The 14,049-nt window shown below is 50.5% G+C and overlaps 1 protein-coding gene across 2 annotated transcripts in view; it reads left to right on the top strand.

The window, feature by feature from the left end:
* The window catches only part of LOC106609608 (exocyst complex component 4), a 284,451-nt gene that overhangs the window by 251,842 nt on the left and 18,560 nt on the right, over positions 1 to 14,049 (top strand). For both annotated transcript variants that reach the window (XM_045722267.1, XM_045722266.1), the window contains exons 15-17: positions 5,099 to 5,240; positions 7,371 to 7,549; positions 8,262 to 8,421. In XM_045722267.1, coding sequence (XP_045578223.1) covers positions 5,099 to 5,240; positions 7,371 to 7,549; positions 8,262 to 8,421 — 481 coding nt within the window. The remainder of the gene's footprint in view (positions 1 to 5,098; positions 5,241 to 7,370; positions 7,550 to 8,261; positions 8,422 to 14,049) is intronic.

Raw genomic sequence — 14,049 nt, 5'->3', positions numbered from 1 at the left:
TGGGGACATGGAGACAAGGCAGGATACTGGGAACATGGAGACAAGGCAGGATACTGGGGACATGGAGACAAGACAGGACACTGGGAACATGGAGACAAGACAGGGTACTGGGAACATGGAGACGAGGCAGGGTACTGGGGACATGGAGACGAGGCAGGGTACTGGGGACATGGAGACGAGGCAGGGTACTGGGGACATGGAGACAAGGCAGGGTACTGGGGACATGGAGACAAGGCAGGGTACTGGGGACATGGAGACAAGGCAGGGTACTGGGGACATGGAGACAAGGCAGGGTACCGGGGACATGGAGACAAGGCAGGGTACCGGGGACATGGAGACAAGGCAGGGTACCGGGGACATGGAGACAAGGCAGGGTACCGGGGACATGGAGACAAGGCAGGGTACTGGGGACATGGAGACAAGGCAGGGTACTGGGGACATGGAGACAAGGCAGGGTACTGGGGACATGGAGACAAGGCAGGGTACTGGGGACATGGAGACAAGGCAGGGTACTGGGGACATGGAGACAAGGCAGGGTACTGGGGACATGGAGACAAGGCAGGGTACTGGGGACATGGGGACAAGGCAGGGTACTGGGGACATGGAGACAAGGCAGGGTACCGGGGACATGGAGACAAGACAGGGTACCGGGGACATGGAGACAAGACAGGGTACTGGGGACATGGAGACAAGGCAGGGTACCGGGGACATGGAGACAAGGCAGGGTACCGGGGACATGGAGACAAGGCAGGGTACCGGGGACATGGAGACAAGGCAGGGTACCGGGGACATGCAGACGAGGTAGGGTACCAAGGACATGAGATGAGGCAGGATACTGAGTTAATGGGGACGAGGCAGGATACTGAGTTAATGGGGACGAGGCAGGATACTGAGTTAATGGGGACGAGGCAGGGTACTGGGGACATGAGATGAGGCAGGATACTGAGTTAATGGGGACGAGGCAGGATACTGAGTTAATGGGGACGAGGTAGGGTACTGGGGACATGAGATGAGGCAGGATACTGAGTTAATGGGGACGAGGCAGGGTACTGGGGACATGAGATGAGGCAGGATACTGAGTTAATGGGGACGAGGCAGGATACTGAGTTAATGGGGACGAGGCAGGGTACTGGGGACATGAGATGAGGCAGGATACTGAGTTAATGGGGACGAGGCAGGGTACTGGGGACATGAGATGAGGCAGGATACTGAGTTAATGGGGATGAGGCAGGGTACTGGGGACATCTCATGTGATGTGACTCCCAAATAAGTCAACATGTGACTTTGTCAGAATGTGCATAACGTAGATACAGAGTTTGAGTGTTTATTGGATTTATTGAAGACTATTTAGTTCCTGTTTCTAGTTTTTTAAGAATCAAATCAGAGTGTATAAAACTTGTAGTGTCTTGAATCTGTAGGAAATATCTCCACTAAGCAGCGTTGGCTAAAGGACCTCTGTCAACAGTAGATATTGGCCTGCGTTGCTCAGCCGCAGTTTCAACTACTTCCTTCCTCACTCTGTCAGTGTGTGTGTGGGTCTTTGAGTGTGCTTGTCGTCCTGCCTGCGTACGTGCGCTCGTCCAAACGACCTTCACAAGGGCTGAGGGAGTAACTGTGGAGCTGGCCCTGACTGCAGCCAATCGATCGCTAGCCCTCACCACCCCTCTTCCGCTCAGCAGTCTCTCTCCAAACACATACCACATTCCCCACCGCCTCATTGCCCAAATAGACTCACATATGAGTGACAGGGCCAATTTCTCTCTCCTTCCACTCCCCTCTAATTCATATCCATTGATTTACACCTGGTGGTCTGAATGCTCTTTACACACACACACACACACACACACACACACACACACACACACACACACACACACACACACACACACACACAGCTCCTTTGTATGGATCACAATGCAGACACAGACTTGGTGTCTCAGCACATGGATTGAAGGACTGAAGGGACTTTCTGAAGGGCTGTAGAAGGTCTTCAGATGTGTAGCACAGTGTCCCAAACCTCTCCTTGAGTTCTCCCTGCTGTTCCTCCTATTTGATGTATTCCAGTCCAATCTCACCTGATTCAACTGATCAACGTCTCATCAATCCCTTCATTAGTTGAATTAAGTGTGCTAGTTCTGGATTCCATCAACTCATTGTGTCTGGTTCTCTTTGGGTCTCCTTCGTCCTAGTTCTCCGTGGTTCTCTTTAGTTCTCTTTCGTCCTAGTTCTTCCAGGTTCTCTTTAGTTCTCTTTCCTTCTAGTTCTTCCAGGTTCTCTTTGGGTCTCCTTCGTCCTAGTTCTCCGTGGTTCTCTTTAGTTCTCTTTCGTCCTAGTTCTTCCAGGTTCTCTTTAGTTCTCTTTCCTTCTAGTTCTTCCTGGTTCTCTTTAGTTCTCTTTCGTCCTAGTTCTTCCAGGTTCTCTTTAGTTCTCTTTCGTCCTAGTTCTTCCTGGTTCTCTTTAGTTCTCTTTCGTCCTAGTTCTTCCAGGTTCTCTTTAGTTCTCTTTCGTCCTAGTTCTCCCTGGTTCTCTTTAGTTCTCCTTCGTCCTAGTTCTTCCTGGTTCTCTTTAGTTCTCTTTCGTCCTAGTTCTCCCTGGTTCTCTTTAGTTCTCTTTCGTCCTAGTTCTCCCTGGTTCTCTTTAGTTCTCTTTCGTTCTAGTTCTCCCTGGTTCTCTTTAGTTCTCTTTCGTTCTAGTTCTCCCTGGTTCTCTTTAGTTCTCTTTCGTTCTAGTTCTCCCTGGTTCTCTTTAGTTCTCTTTCGTCCTAGTTCTCCCTGGTTCTCTTTAGTTCTCTTTCGTCCTAGTTCTCCCTGGTTCTCTTTAGTTCTCTTTCGTCCTAGTTCTCCCTGGTTCTCTTTAGTTCTCTTTCGTCCTAGTTCTTCCTGGTTCTCTTTAGTTCTCTTTCGTCCTAGTTCTCCCTGGTTCTCTTTAGTTCTCTTTCGTCCTAGTTCTCCCTGGTTCTCTTTAGTTCTCTTTCGTCCTAGTTCTTCCATATATTTATATGTATATATTCTTATCCCATTCCTTTATTTAGATGTGTGTGTATTAGGTAGTTGTTGTGAATTTGTTAGATTACATGTTAGATATTGCTGCGCTGTCAGAACTAGAAGCACAAGCATTTTAATGCACTCACAATAACATTTGCTAACCATGTGTATGTGACCAATAACATCTGCTAACCATGTGTATGTGACCAATAACATCTGCTAACCATGTGTATGTGACCAATAACATCTGCTAACCATGTGTATGTGACTAATACAATTTGATTTGATCTGGTTCTCCTCCTGGTTCTTGTAATTGAGATCTGGCATATGTGGAATGGTCCTTTGTTCTCGAGAAGAGGTGTGGAATGGTCCTTTGTTCTCGAGAAGAGGTGTGGAATGGTCCTGGGTTCTCAAGAAGAGGTGTGGAATGGTCCTGGGTTCTCAAGAAGAGGTGTGGAATGGTCCTGGGTTCTCGAGAAGAGGTGTGGAATGGTCCTGAGTTCTCGAGGTGTGGAATGGTTCTGGCTTCTCGAGGTGTGGAATGGTCCTGCGTTCTCGAGAAGAGGTTTGGAATGGTCCTGGGTTCTCGAAGAGGTTTGGAATGGTCCTGGTTACTTGAGAAGAGGTGTGGAATGGTCCTGGGTACTTGAGAAGAGGTTTGGAATGGTCCTGGGTACTTGAGAAGAGGTGTGGAATTGTCCTGGGTATGTGAGAAGAGGTTTGGAATGGTCCTGGGTTCTCGAAGAGGTTTGGAATGGTCCTGGTTACTTGAGAAGAGGTGTGGAATGGTCCTGGGTACTTGAGAAGAGGTTTGGAATGGTCCTAGTTACTTGAGAAGAGGTTTGGAATGGTCCTGGGTACTTGAGAAGAGGTGTGGAATTGTCCTGGGTATGTGAGAAGAGGTTTGGAATGGTCCTGGGTTCTCGAAGAGGTTTGGAATGGTCCTGGTTACTTGAGAAGAGGTGTGGAATGGTCCTGGGTTCTCGAGAAGAGGTGTGGAATGGTCCTGGGTTCTCGAGAAGGGGTGTGGAATGGTCCTGGGTTCTCGAGAAGAGGTGTGGAATGGTCCTGGGTTCTCGAGAAGAGGTGTGGAATGGTCCTGGGTTCTCGAGGTGTGGAATGATGGTCCTGGGTTCTCGAGGTGTGGAATGATGGTCCTGGGTTCTCGAGAAGAGGTATGGAATGATGGTCCTGGGTTCTCGAGAAGGGGTGTGGAATGGTCCTGGGTACTTTAGAAGAGGTGTGGAATGGTCCTGGGTACTTTAGAAAAGGTGTGGAATGGTCCTGGGTACTTTAGAAGAGGTGTGTAATGGTCCTGGGTACTTTAGAAGAGGTGTGGAATGGTCCTGGGTACTTTAGAAGAGGTGTGGAATGGTCCTGGGTACTTTAGAAGAGGTGTGGAATGGTCCTGGGTACTTTAGAAGAGGTGTGGAATGGTCCTGGGTACTTTAGAAGAGGTGTGGAATGGTCCTGGGTACTTTAGAAGGGGTGTGGAATGGTCCTGGGTTCTCGAGAAGGGGTGTGGAATGGTCCTGGGTTCTCGAGAAGAGGTGTGGAATGGTCCTGGGTTCTCGAGAAGAGGTGTGGAATGGTCCTGGGTTCTCGAGGTGTGGAATGATGGTCCTGGGTTCTCGAGGTGTGGAATGATGGTCCTGGGTTCTCGAGAAGAGGTATGGAATGATGGTCCTGGGTTCTCGAGAAGGGGTGTGGAATGGTCCTGGGTACTTTAGAAGAGGTGTGGAATGGTCCTGGGTACTTTAGAAAAGGTGTGGAATGGTCCTGGGTACTTTAGAAGAGGTGTGTAATGGTCCTGGGTACTTTAGAAGAGGTGTGGAATGGTCCTGGGTACTTTAGAAGAGGTGTGTAATGGTCCTGGGTACTTTAGAAGAGGTGTGGAATGGTCCTGGGTACTTTAGAAGAGGTGTGGAATGGTCCTGGGTACTTTAGAAGGGGTGTGGAATGGTCCTGGGTACTTTAGAAGAGTTGTGGGAAACACTGCTGTGGTATTTTTAATCTTTAGCTGTAATGTAACTAAAGTGTGTGTGTGTGTGTGTGTGTGTGTGTGTGTGTGTGTGTGTGTGTGTGTGTGTGTGTGTGTGTGTGTGTGTGTTCAGGTGGGTCTCCAGGCTCGGACCCCCAGGTGACCAATGAGAGCGTCCGCAGCAGGGACCAGATCCTCCAGACTCTGACTGACCTGTCCAGGGCCTTCCAGGACATCGCTGACCGCTGTCTGCTGGTCCTCCACCTGGAGGTCAGGTACGTACGGACATGGACTCTCCAGGATAAACACCCAGCCTGGGTCATGTTCACAATGACCTTTTCCTATTGGTCATGTTCACAATGACCTTTTCCTATTGGTCATGTTCACAATGACCTTTTCCTATTGGTCATGTTCACAATGACCTTTTCCTATTGGTCATGTTCACAATGACCTTTTCCTATTGGTCATGTTCACAATGACCTTTTCCTATTGGTCAAGTACAGATCATACTACCGCCCACTTCACTCCGTTTTCTTTTATTTAGTCCCTAGCGAACACAACCGTGATTTATAAAATCTTCCTCTCAATGGTTTCACAGTGTTCTTCAGTCCTGGTCCTGAGTGGGGGCAGACTGAGTTAGCAGGCTACTGTTCTGTCAGACTACCAAGTTGACTGTCAGACCTTGAATAGTTCCACCTATGAATTTGAGTGGTTACATTTGTTCAGCCCCGTCCTTCAACTTTATAGCGCACCAAGTGGCAGGGCTGTCGTATTTTCATTTTAGAACCCCTTTAGGTGTATATATGTATATTTTTACTTGATAAAATATTGAATTTGGCCTTTAGTACCATACCCCACATTGAATAACACATTCATAAAACTGTCAAAAAATAAATCATAAGGAATAAGGTTTTGAAGTGTCTGTCCTATATCTAGGAGATATAAGGAAGCTCAGGAAATATATATCATTTTTTAATACATATTTAACCCCTTTTTTGGGGTAGGCACAACATCGGTTTCCTTCAGACTAGTTAGTTTGTAGCCCAACTGTTCAGACGCTACAAACAGAAGTTGGCAAATCGACGCTACCGACTTCAGACGAGTCCCCTGACACTTGTGGAGACCACCATCATGTTTGGGCTGATTAATGGTCTGACAAACACCGCTCTCGCTCTGCCACCTTTCACAGCAGATGAGGAAGTGCAACATTGGCGGTGGATTGAGACTCATCCAATAGAATAAAACAGATATCTCTAGCTGAAACTGACGGATTGTGATGGGATAAAAAATGATATTACTTAGATTGGTGCACCGGCGTGTCAGTCAACTCTAGGGGGTTAAACAAGTGCAAGACCATTTAATAACACATTCAGACCAATGTCTCCCTTCAGATCCAGTGAGTTACCCATTAAGGTCTAAAACAAGTGATTTACCAGCCAAACCCAGAAAACAACCAACTCTCTCTCCATCAACAGCCCCTAACAGCCCCCATCTCCTCCTTCTCTTTATCCCTCCATCACCTCCTTCCTCTCTTTATCCCCCCATCCCTCATCATGGCTCTGAGATATTGTTTCGCTTCTGCAGTAATATTTATGATCGCCCCGAAAAAAGAGAGGGGGCGAGAAACCCTCCCTGAGCTCTGCACTGCTCTGCTACTCCACGCCTTATGGACTTTTACCCATCAACCACATTTCCCCCGACAGTAAGGGTGGCAAATGATGCCATCAGGAAGAGGAGAGAAAGAGGAAGAAAGAGAGATGCAGACAGAGGGAGGGAGAGAAGGAGATGGAGGGAGGAAGGAGAGAGAGAGAAGGAGAAAAAGAGAGAGAGGGTGTTGGTTTTTATGTCTCCACTCATGTTTTTAATAGCCACTGGGGCCGAAGATGGTTTTTGGATCTTCTGATGAAGGTGTGAGCAGCCAGAGATCATGTATCAGTCAGGTGTTTAGGGAAACTAAGCACCTGCATGGTGGCTCTTGGATTAGAACGTCACGCTTGGTCAAATGTGTTTAAAGACAAAGGCGACATCAATTGTCCCATTAACAATCACCCATATTAGCAAAGTTATTTCATTTCAAACTTCTCATTTGTCTAGTATAGGCTGCTTATCGTAATGAACGATATCAGCAAAATGCCGGCGATAAGTAACACTAAGCTGATTCCGTCACCATCATGACTTCATCTACCGGTAGGATTTAAACACACTCAACAATATTGTCTGTCTCTCCTCTCTTCATCCGTCTCTCCTCATCTGTCTATCTCCTCTCCTCATCTATCAATCCTCTCTCCTCATCTATCAATCCTCTCTCCTCATCTATCAATCCTCTCTCCTCATCTGTTTCTCCTCTCTCTTCTCCTCATCTATCTATCCTCTCCTCATCTGTCTCTCCTCTCTTCTCCCCTCAGAGTGCATTGTTTCCACTACCTGATCCCCCTGGCCAAGCAGGGGAACTATGCCATAGTGGCCAACGTGGAGAGCATGGACTACGACCCCTTGGTGGTCAAACTCAACAAGGACATCAGTGCCATGGAGGAGGTGATGGGCGCCGCGCTGCAGCAGCACAAGTTCCAGTACATCTTTGAAGGTAAGCCTGTTGTTGGGGGTCGTCCATGATAATGTCATGTGTTGAGAATGTATTGGTCAGTGCCCTTTTTAGGAATATTTCATTATATTGATTCACATACATTAATTATATTAACGTACTTGTTTCACCTGACTGTGCTCAGGTCAATGTGTCTGTATTGTCCCTGTCTTTTTGGGGTACAAATGTCCACTGCGGTGATCAATAAAAGTGTTGACTGCTGGGATGTATTCTGCAGTATGTGACTGGTATGTGTTTTCTCTCTCTATACGTTCTCTTGCGCTCTCTCTTCTCTCCTCTCGTCTCTCCTCTCTCTTCTCTCCTCTCGTCTCTCCTCTCTCTCTCTCTCTTCTCTCCTCTCCTCTCTCTCTCTCTCTTCTCTCCTCTCGTCTCACCTCTCTCTTCTCTCCTCTGTCTCCTCTCCTCTCGTTCTCTCTCTCTCTCTCTCTCTCTCTCGCCCGCTCTCTCTCTCTCTCTCGCCTCGCTCTCTCTCTCTCTCTCTCTCTCTCTCTCTCTCTCTCTATTCTCTTCTCTCTTTTGTGCTCTCTATCTCTCCCTCTCTTCTATTCTCCTTTCTCTCTCTTCTCGAGCTCTCTCTATCTCTCCCTCTCTTCTATTCTCTCTTCTCTCTCTGTCTGTCTCTCTTCTCTCCTCTCTCTCTCTGTCTGTCTCTCTGTCTGCCTGTCTGTCTGCCTGTCTGTCTCTCTGTCTGTAGGTCTTGGCCACCTGATCTCCTGTATTCTGATCAATGGAGCCCAGTACTTTAAGAGGATCAGTGAGTCTGGCATCAAGAAGATGTGTAGGAACATCTTTGTCCTGCAGCAGAACCTCACCAACATCACCATGTCTAGAGAGGCCGACCTGGACTTCGCTAGGTGAGACATACACACAGGAAGGGGACAAAGAAAGACAGGGTAAGAGATGGATAAACATGACGGAAGGATAGAGAGGGTACACAAAGGGATAGAAATAGGAAAGATGATGAGAAAAGAGGAGGGCAAATCAAAGTAGAGAGAGAGAGAGCGGGCGAGAGAGCGGGCGAGAGAGAGAGAGCGGGCGAGAGAGAGAGAGCGGGCGAGAGAGAGAGAGCGGGCGAGAGAGAGCGAGAGAGAGAGCGGGCGAGAGAGAGAGGGCGAGAGAGAGAGAGCGAGAGAGAGAGGGCGAGAGAGAGAGGGCGAGAGGGCGAGAGAGAGAGGGCGAGAGAGAGAGGGCGAGAGAGAGAGGCGAGAGAGAGAGAGCGAGAGAGAGAGCGAGCGAGAGAGAGAGCGAGCGAGAGAGAGAGAGCGGGCGAGAGAGAGAGAGAGCGAGCGAGAGAGAGAGAGAGCGAGAGAGAGAGAGAGAGAGCGGGCGAGAGAGAGAGAGAGAGCGGGCGAGAGAGAGAGAGAGAGCGGGCGAGAGAGAGAGAGCGGGCGAGAGAGAGCGAGAGAGAGAGAGGGCGAGAGAGAGCGGGCGGGAGAGAGAGAGAGCGGGAGAGAGAGAGAGAGAGCGGGCGGGAGAGAGAGAGAGAGAGCGGGGGAGAGAGAGAGAGAGCGGGCGGGAGAGAGAGAGAGAGAGAGCGGGCGGGAGAGAGAGAGAGCGGGAGAGAGAGAGAGCGGGCGGGGAGAGAGAGAGAGAGCGGGCGGGAGAGAGAGAGAGCGGGCGGGAGAGAGAGAGAGCGGGCGGGAGAGAGAGAGAGAGCGGGCGGGAGAGAGAGAGAGAGCGGGCGGGAGAGAGAGAGAGAGCGGGCGGGAGAGAGAGAGAGAGCGGGCGGGAGAGAGAGAGAGAGCGGGCGGGAGAGAGAGAGAGAGAGCGGGCGGGAGAGAGAGAGAGAGAGAGCGGGAGAGAGAGAGAGAGAGAGAGAGAGAGAGAGAGAGAGAGAGAGAGAGAGAGAGAGAGGGCGAGAGAGAGAGAGCGGGCGAGAGAGAGAGAGCGGGCGGGAGAGAGAGAGAGAGAGCGGGCGGGAGAGAGAGAGAGAGAGCGGGCGGGAGAGAGAGAGAGAGAGCGGGCGGGAGAGAGAGAGAGAGAGAGCGGGCGGGAGAGAGAGAGAGAGAGCGGGCGCGAGAGAGAGAGAGAGAGAGCGGGAGAGAGAGAGAGAGAGCGGGCGAGAGAGAGAGAGAGAGAGAGCGGGCGCGAGAGAGAGAGAGAGAGAGCGGGCGGGAGAGAGAGAGAGAGAGCGGGCGGGAGAGAGAGAGGGAGAGAGCGCGAGGGAGAGAGAGAGAGAGAGAGAGGCGGGAGAGAGAGAGAGGGCGAGAGAGAGAGAGCGAGGCGAGAGAGAGAGGGCGGGCGAGAGAGAGCGGCGGGCGAGAGAGAGCGGGCGGGCGAGAGAGAGCGGGCGAGAGAGAGCGGGCGGGAGAGAGAGAGGGCGGGAGAGAGAGAGAGAGAGCGGGCGAGAGAGAGAGAGAGAGAGCGGGCGTGAGAGAGAGAGAGAGCGGGCGGGAGAGAGAGCGGGCGGGAGAGAGCGAGAGCGGGCGGGAGAGAGAGAGAGCGGGCGGGAGAGAGAGAGAGAGAGCGGGCGAGAGAGAGAGAGAGCGGGCGAGAGAGAGAGAGAGAGGGCGAGAGAGAGAGAGAGAGAGGGCGGGAGAGAGAGAGAGAGGGCGAGAGAGAGAGAGAGCGCGGGCTGGAGAGAGAGCGCGGGCGGGAGCGAGAGAGAGAGAGAGCGCGGGCGGGAGAGAGAGAGAGAGAGGGCGCGGGCGGGCGGGAGAGAGAGAGAGAGAGCGCGGGCGGGAGAGAGAGAGAAAGAGAGAGCGCGGGCGGGAGAGAGAGAGAGAGAGAGCGCGGGCGGGGAGAGAGAGAGCGCGGGCGGGCGGGAGAGAGAGAGAGCGCGGGCGGGAGAGAGAGAGAGAGAGCGTGGGCGGGAGCGAGAGAGAGAGGGCGGGCGGGAGAGAGAGAGAGAGAGAAAGAGAGAGCGCGGCGGGAGAGAGAGGGCGGGAGAGAGAGAGAGCGCGGGCGGGAGAGAGAGAGAGCGGGCGGGCGGGCGGGAGAGAGAGAGAGAGCGCGGGCGGGAGAGAGAGAGAGAGCGGGCGGGAGAGAGAGAGAGCGGGCGGGAGAGAGAGAGAGAGAGCGCGGGCGGGAGAGAGAGAGAGAGAGCGCGGGCGGGAGAGAGAGAGAGAGAGAGCGCGGGCGGGAGAGAGTGAGAGAGCGGGCGGGAGAGAGTGAGAGAGCGCGGGCGGGAGAGAGAGAGAGAGAGCGCGGGCGGGAGAGAGAGAGAGCGCGGGCGGGAGAGAGAGAGAGAGAGAGCGCGGGCGGGAGAGAGAGAGAGAGAGAGGGCGGGAGAGAGAGAGAGAGAGAGAGAGATAATCTAAGTTAGTCATTGGGAGGCTGTGTCTCAGAAGGACACAGGACAGCTTTATTTGGACGGATCAATGTGTAATCACTGTCTTCCTGCCCTCTGTCCCCCTCTCTCGCTGTATCCCTCTTCTGCAGTCCTTCTTTCTCGCTCCCTTTCTCGCCCTCTGTTCTGCATGTTCAACCAGCATACAGAACTGCACCAATCTACACCCCAGGAGGGAGTGAGAGGACCAGATGGGAGGGGGTACAGTGCATTCAGAAAGTATTCAGACCACTTGACTTTTTCAACATTATTTTACGTTGCAACCTTATTCTCAAATCGATAAAAACATTTTTTATCCTCATCAATCTACTCACAATACTGTACCCCATAATGACAAACCAAAAACAGTTTTTTAGTCATTTTTGCCAATTTATTTAAAAATCTCATTTACATAAGTATTCAGACCCTTTACTCAGTACTTTGTTGAAGCACCTTTGGCAGCAATTATTCTTGGGTATGACGCTACAAGCTTGGCACACGTGTATTTGGGGAGTTTCTCCCATTCTTCTCTGCAGATCCGCTCAAGCTCTGTCAGGTTTTCATCAAGGATCTCTTGTACTTTGCTTCGTTCATCTTTCCCTCGATCCTGACTAGTCTCCCAGTCCCTGCCGCTGAAAAACATCCCCACAGCATGATGCTGCCACCACCACGCTTCACTGTAGGGATGGTGCCATGTTTCCTCCAGACGTGACACTTGGCATTCAGGCCAAAGAGTTCTATCTAGGTTTCATCAGACCAGAGAATCTTGTTTTTCATGGTCTGAGAGTCTTTAGGTTCCTTTTGGCAAACTCCAAGCGGGCTGTCATGTGCCTTTTACTGAGGAGTGGCTTCCATCTAGCCAATCTAACATTAAGGTCTGATTGGTGGAGTGCTGCAGAGATGGTTGTCCTTCTGGAAGGTTCTCCCATCTCCACAGAGGAACTCTGGAGCTCTGTCAGAGTGACCATCAGCGTCTTGGTCACCTCCCTGACCAAGGCCTTTCGCCCCCTGTTGCTCAGTTTGGCTGGGCAGCCAGCTCTTGGAAGAGTTTTGGTGGTTTCAAACTTCTTCCATTTAAGAATGATGGAGGCCACTGTGATCTTGGCGACCTTCAATGCTGCAGAAATGTTTTGGTACCTTTCCCCAGATCTGTGCCTCGACACAATCCTGTCTCGGAGCTCTACGGACAATTCCTTTGACCTCATGGATTGTTTTTTTTCTCTGACATGCACTATCAACTGTGGGACCTTATCTAGACAGGTGTGTGCCTTTCCAAATCATGTCCAATCAATTAAATGTACCATAGGTGGACTCAATCAAGTTGTAGAAACATCTCAAGGATGATCAATGGAAATAGGAAGCACGTGAGCTCAATTTTGAGTCCCATAACAAAGGGTCTGAATACTTTTGTAAATACGTTTTTTATTTTATTCAACATTTCTTAAAACCTGTTTTCACTTTGTCATTATGGGGTATTGTGTGTAGATTGATGAGGGAAAAAAGTTATTTATTCAATTTTAGAATAAGGCTGTAATGTAACAAAATGTGGAAAAAGTCGAGGGGTCTGAATACTTTCTGAATGCACTTTAGGTCAATAAACCGCTCACCAAATGTCCACCAGCGTCCTCCAACACCACTGACATACGACTGGTATTTTGACAGGAATATAGTGTATGATGAACACCGTTTACACACCTTTTTGATGTGGTGTATAGCGTTTATGTACCAATACGGTAAATTAGCGTTGTCAGCTTATATATTGAACACTGTTAACCCAGCTTTTTATTTACCACTTCACCCCTGCGATGCTTGGTGCTCTTCTACCAGAGTCATTATAATATATCAATATATTTTGACCAAACATAAAACAATACAAGGTCATTTTATGGACTCGTTGGACTGTAAACCAAAAGGCTTAAGACACCTAATCAAAGTCTAGGCTACCTCAACCCCCCCAAAACCCAATCTGATGACGTTAGATTTTCACTAGCTTTGCCAATCTCCATGCGATGTCCTTCGATACAATGTATGTTAGTCGGATGCTGTCTTGTCTGTGAATGTGTGTACAACGGGGTTTCCCAAACTCTGTCCTGGGGCCCCACCTCGCTACATGTTTTGGTTTTTTCCTCAGCGCTACACAGCTGAATCAAATAACCAACTCATCATCCAGCTTTGGTTATTTGAGTCAGCTGTGTGGCGCTATGGCAAAAACTGAACCGTGCACCCATGGGAGGCCCCAAGACAGAGTTTTGGAAACGTAGAAGACCCCGGTGATAACTGTGACAGACTTTGTCTCGTTAGGGTCTTGCCTAGCTCCATAGTGGTGCTGTTGTCTGATGGCAGGATAGTGGTATAGAGGGAGGAGCCTTGGTTAGTCTGTTATTTCTACTCCCTTTCACCTCCACATTATGGGGGAATAGCAGTGATGGCCTCTCTCTCTCTCTCTCTCTCTCTCTCTCATTCTATCTTTTTCTCTCATTAATCTATTCTCTCTCGCTCTCTCTGCCTCACTCTCTCCGACTCCCTCTCTCTCACCGTCTCTCTCTCTCTCGCCGTCTCTCTCTCTCTCTCTCGCCGTCTCTCTCTCTCTCTCGCCGTCTCTCTCTCTCTCTCTCTCTCTCTCTCTCTCTCTCTCTCTCGCCGTCTCTCTCTCTCTCTCACCGTCTCTCTCTCTCTCTCACCGTCTCTCTCTCTCACCGTCTCTCTCTCTCTCTCACCGTCTCTCTCTCTCTCTCTCTCTCGCCGTCTCTCTCTCTCTCTCTCTCTCTCTCTCTCTCTCTCTCTCTCACCGTCTCTCTCTCTCTCTCTCTCACCGTCTCTCTCTCTCTCTCACCGTCTCTCTCTCTCTCTCTCGCCGTCTCTCTCTCTCTCTCTCTCTCGCCGTCTCTCTCTCTCTCTCTCTCTCTCTCTCTCTCTCGCCATCTATCTCTCTCTCTCTCTCTCTCTCGCCGTCTCTCTCTCTCTCTCTCTCTCTCTCACCGTCTCTCTCTGTCTCTCTCTCTCTCTCTCACTCTCTCACCGTCTCTCTCTCTCTCTCTCTCGTCTCTCTCTCTCTCTCTCGCCGTCTCTCTCTCTCTCTCGCCGTCTCTCTCTCTCTCGCCGTCTCTCTCTCTCTCGCCCTCTCTCTCTCGCCGTCTCTCTCTCTCTGTCTCTCTCTCTCTCGCCGTCTCTCTCTCTCTCGCCGTCTCTCTCTCACCGTCTCTCTCTCTCTCTC

The sequence above is a fragment of the Salmo salar genome, chromosome ssa07, assembly GCF_905237065.1.
Source record: "Salmo salar chromosome ssa07, Ssal_v3.1, whole genome shotgun sequence".
Taxonomy (NCBI): domain Eukaryota; kingdom Metazoa; phylum Chordata; class Actinopteri; order Salmoniformes; family Salmonidae; genus Salmo; species Salmo salar.
The sequence above is the reverse complement of the archived record's forward strand: the minus strand, read 5'-3'. Positions and strand labels throughout refer to the sequence as shown.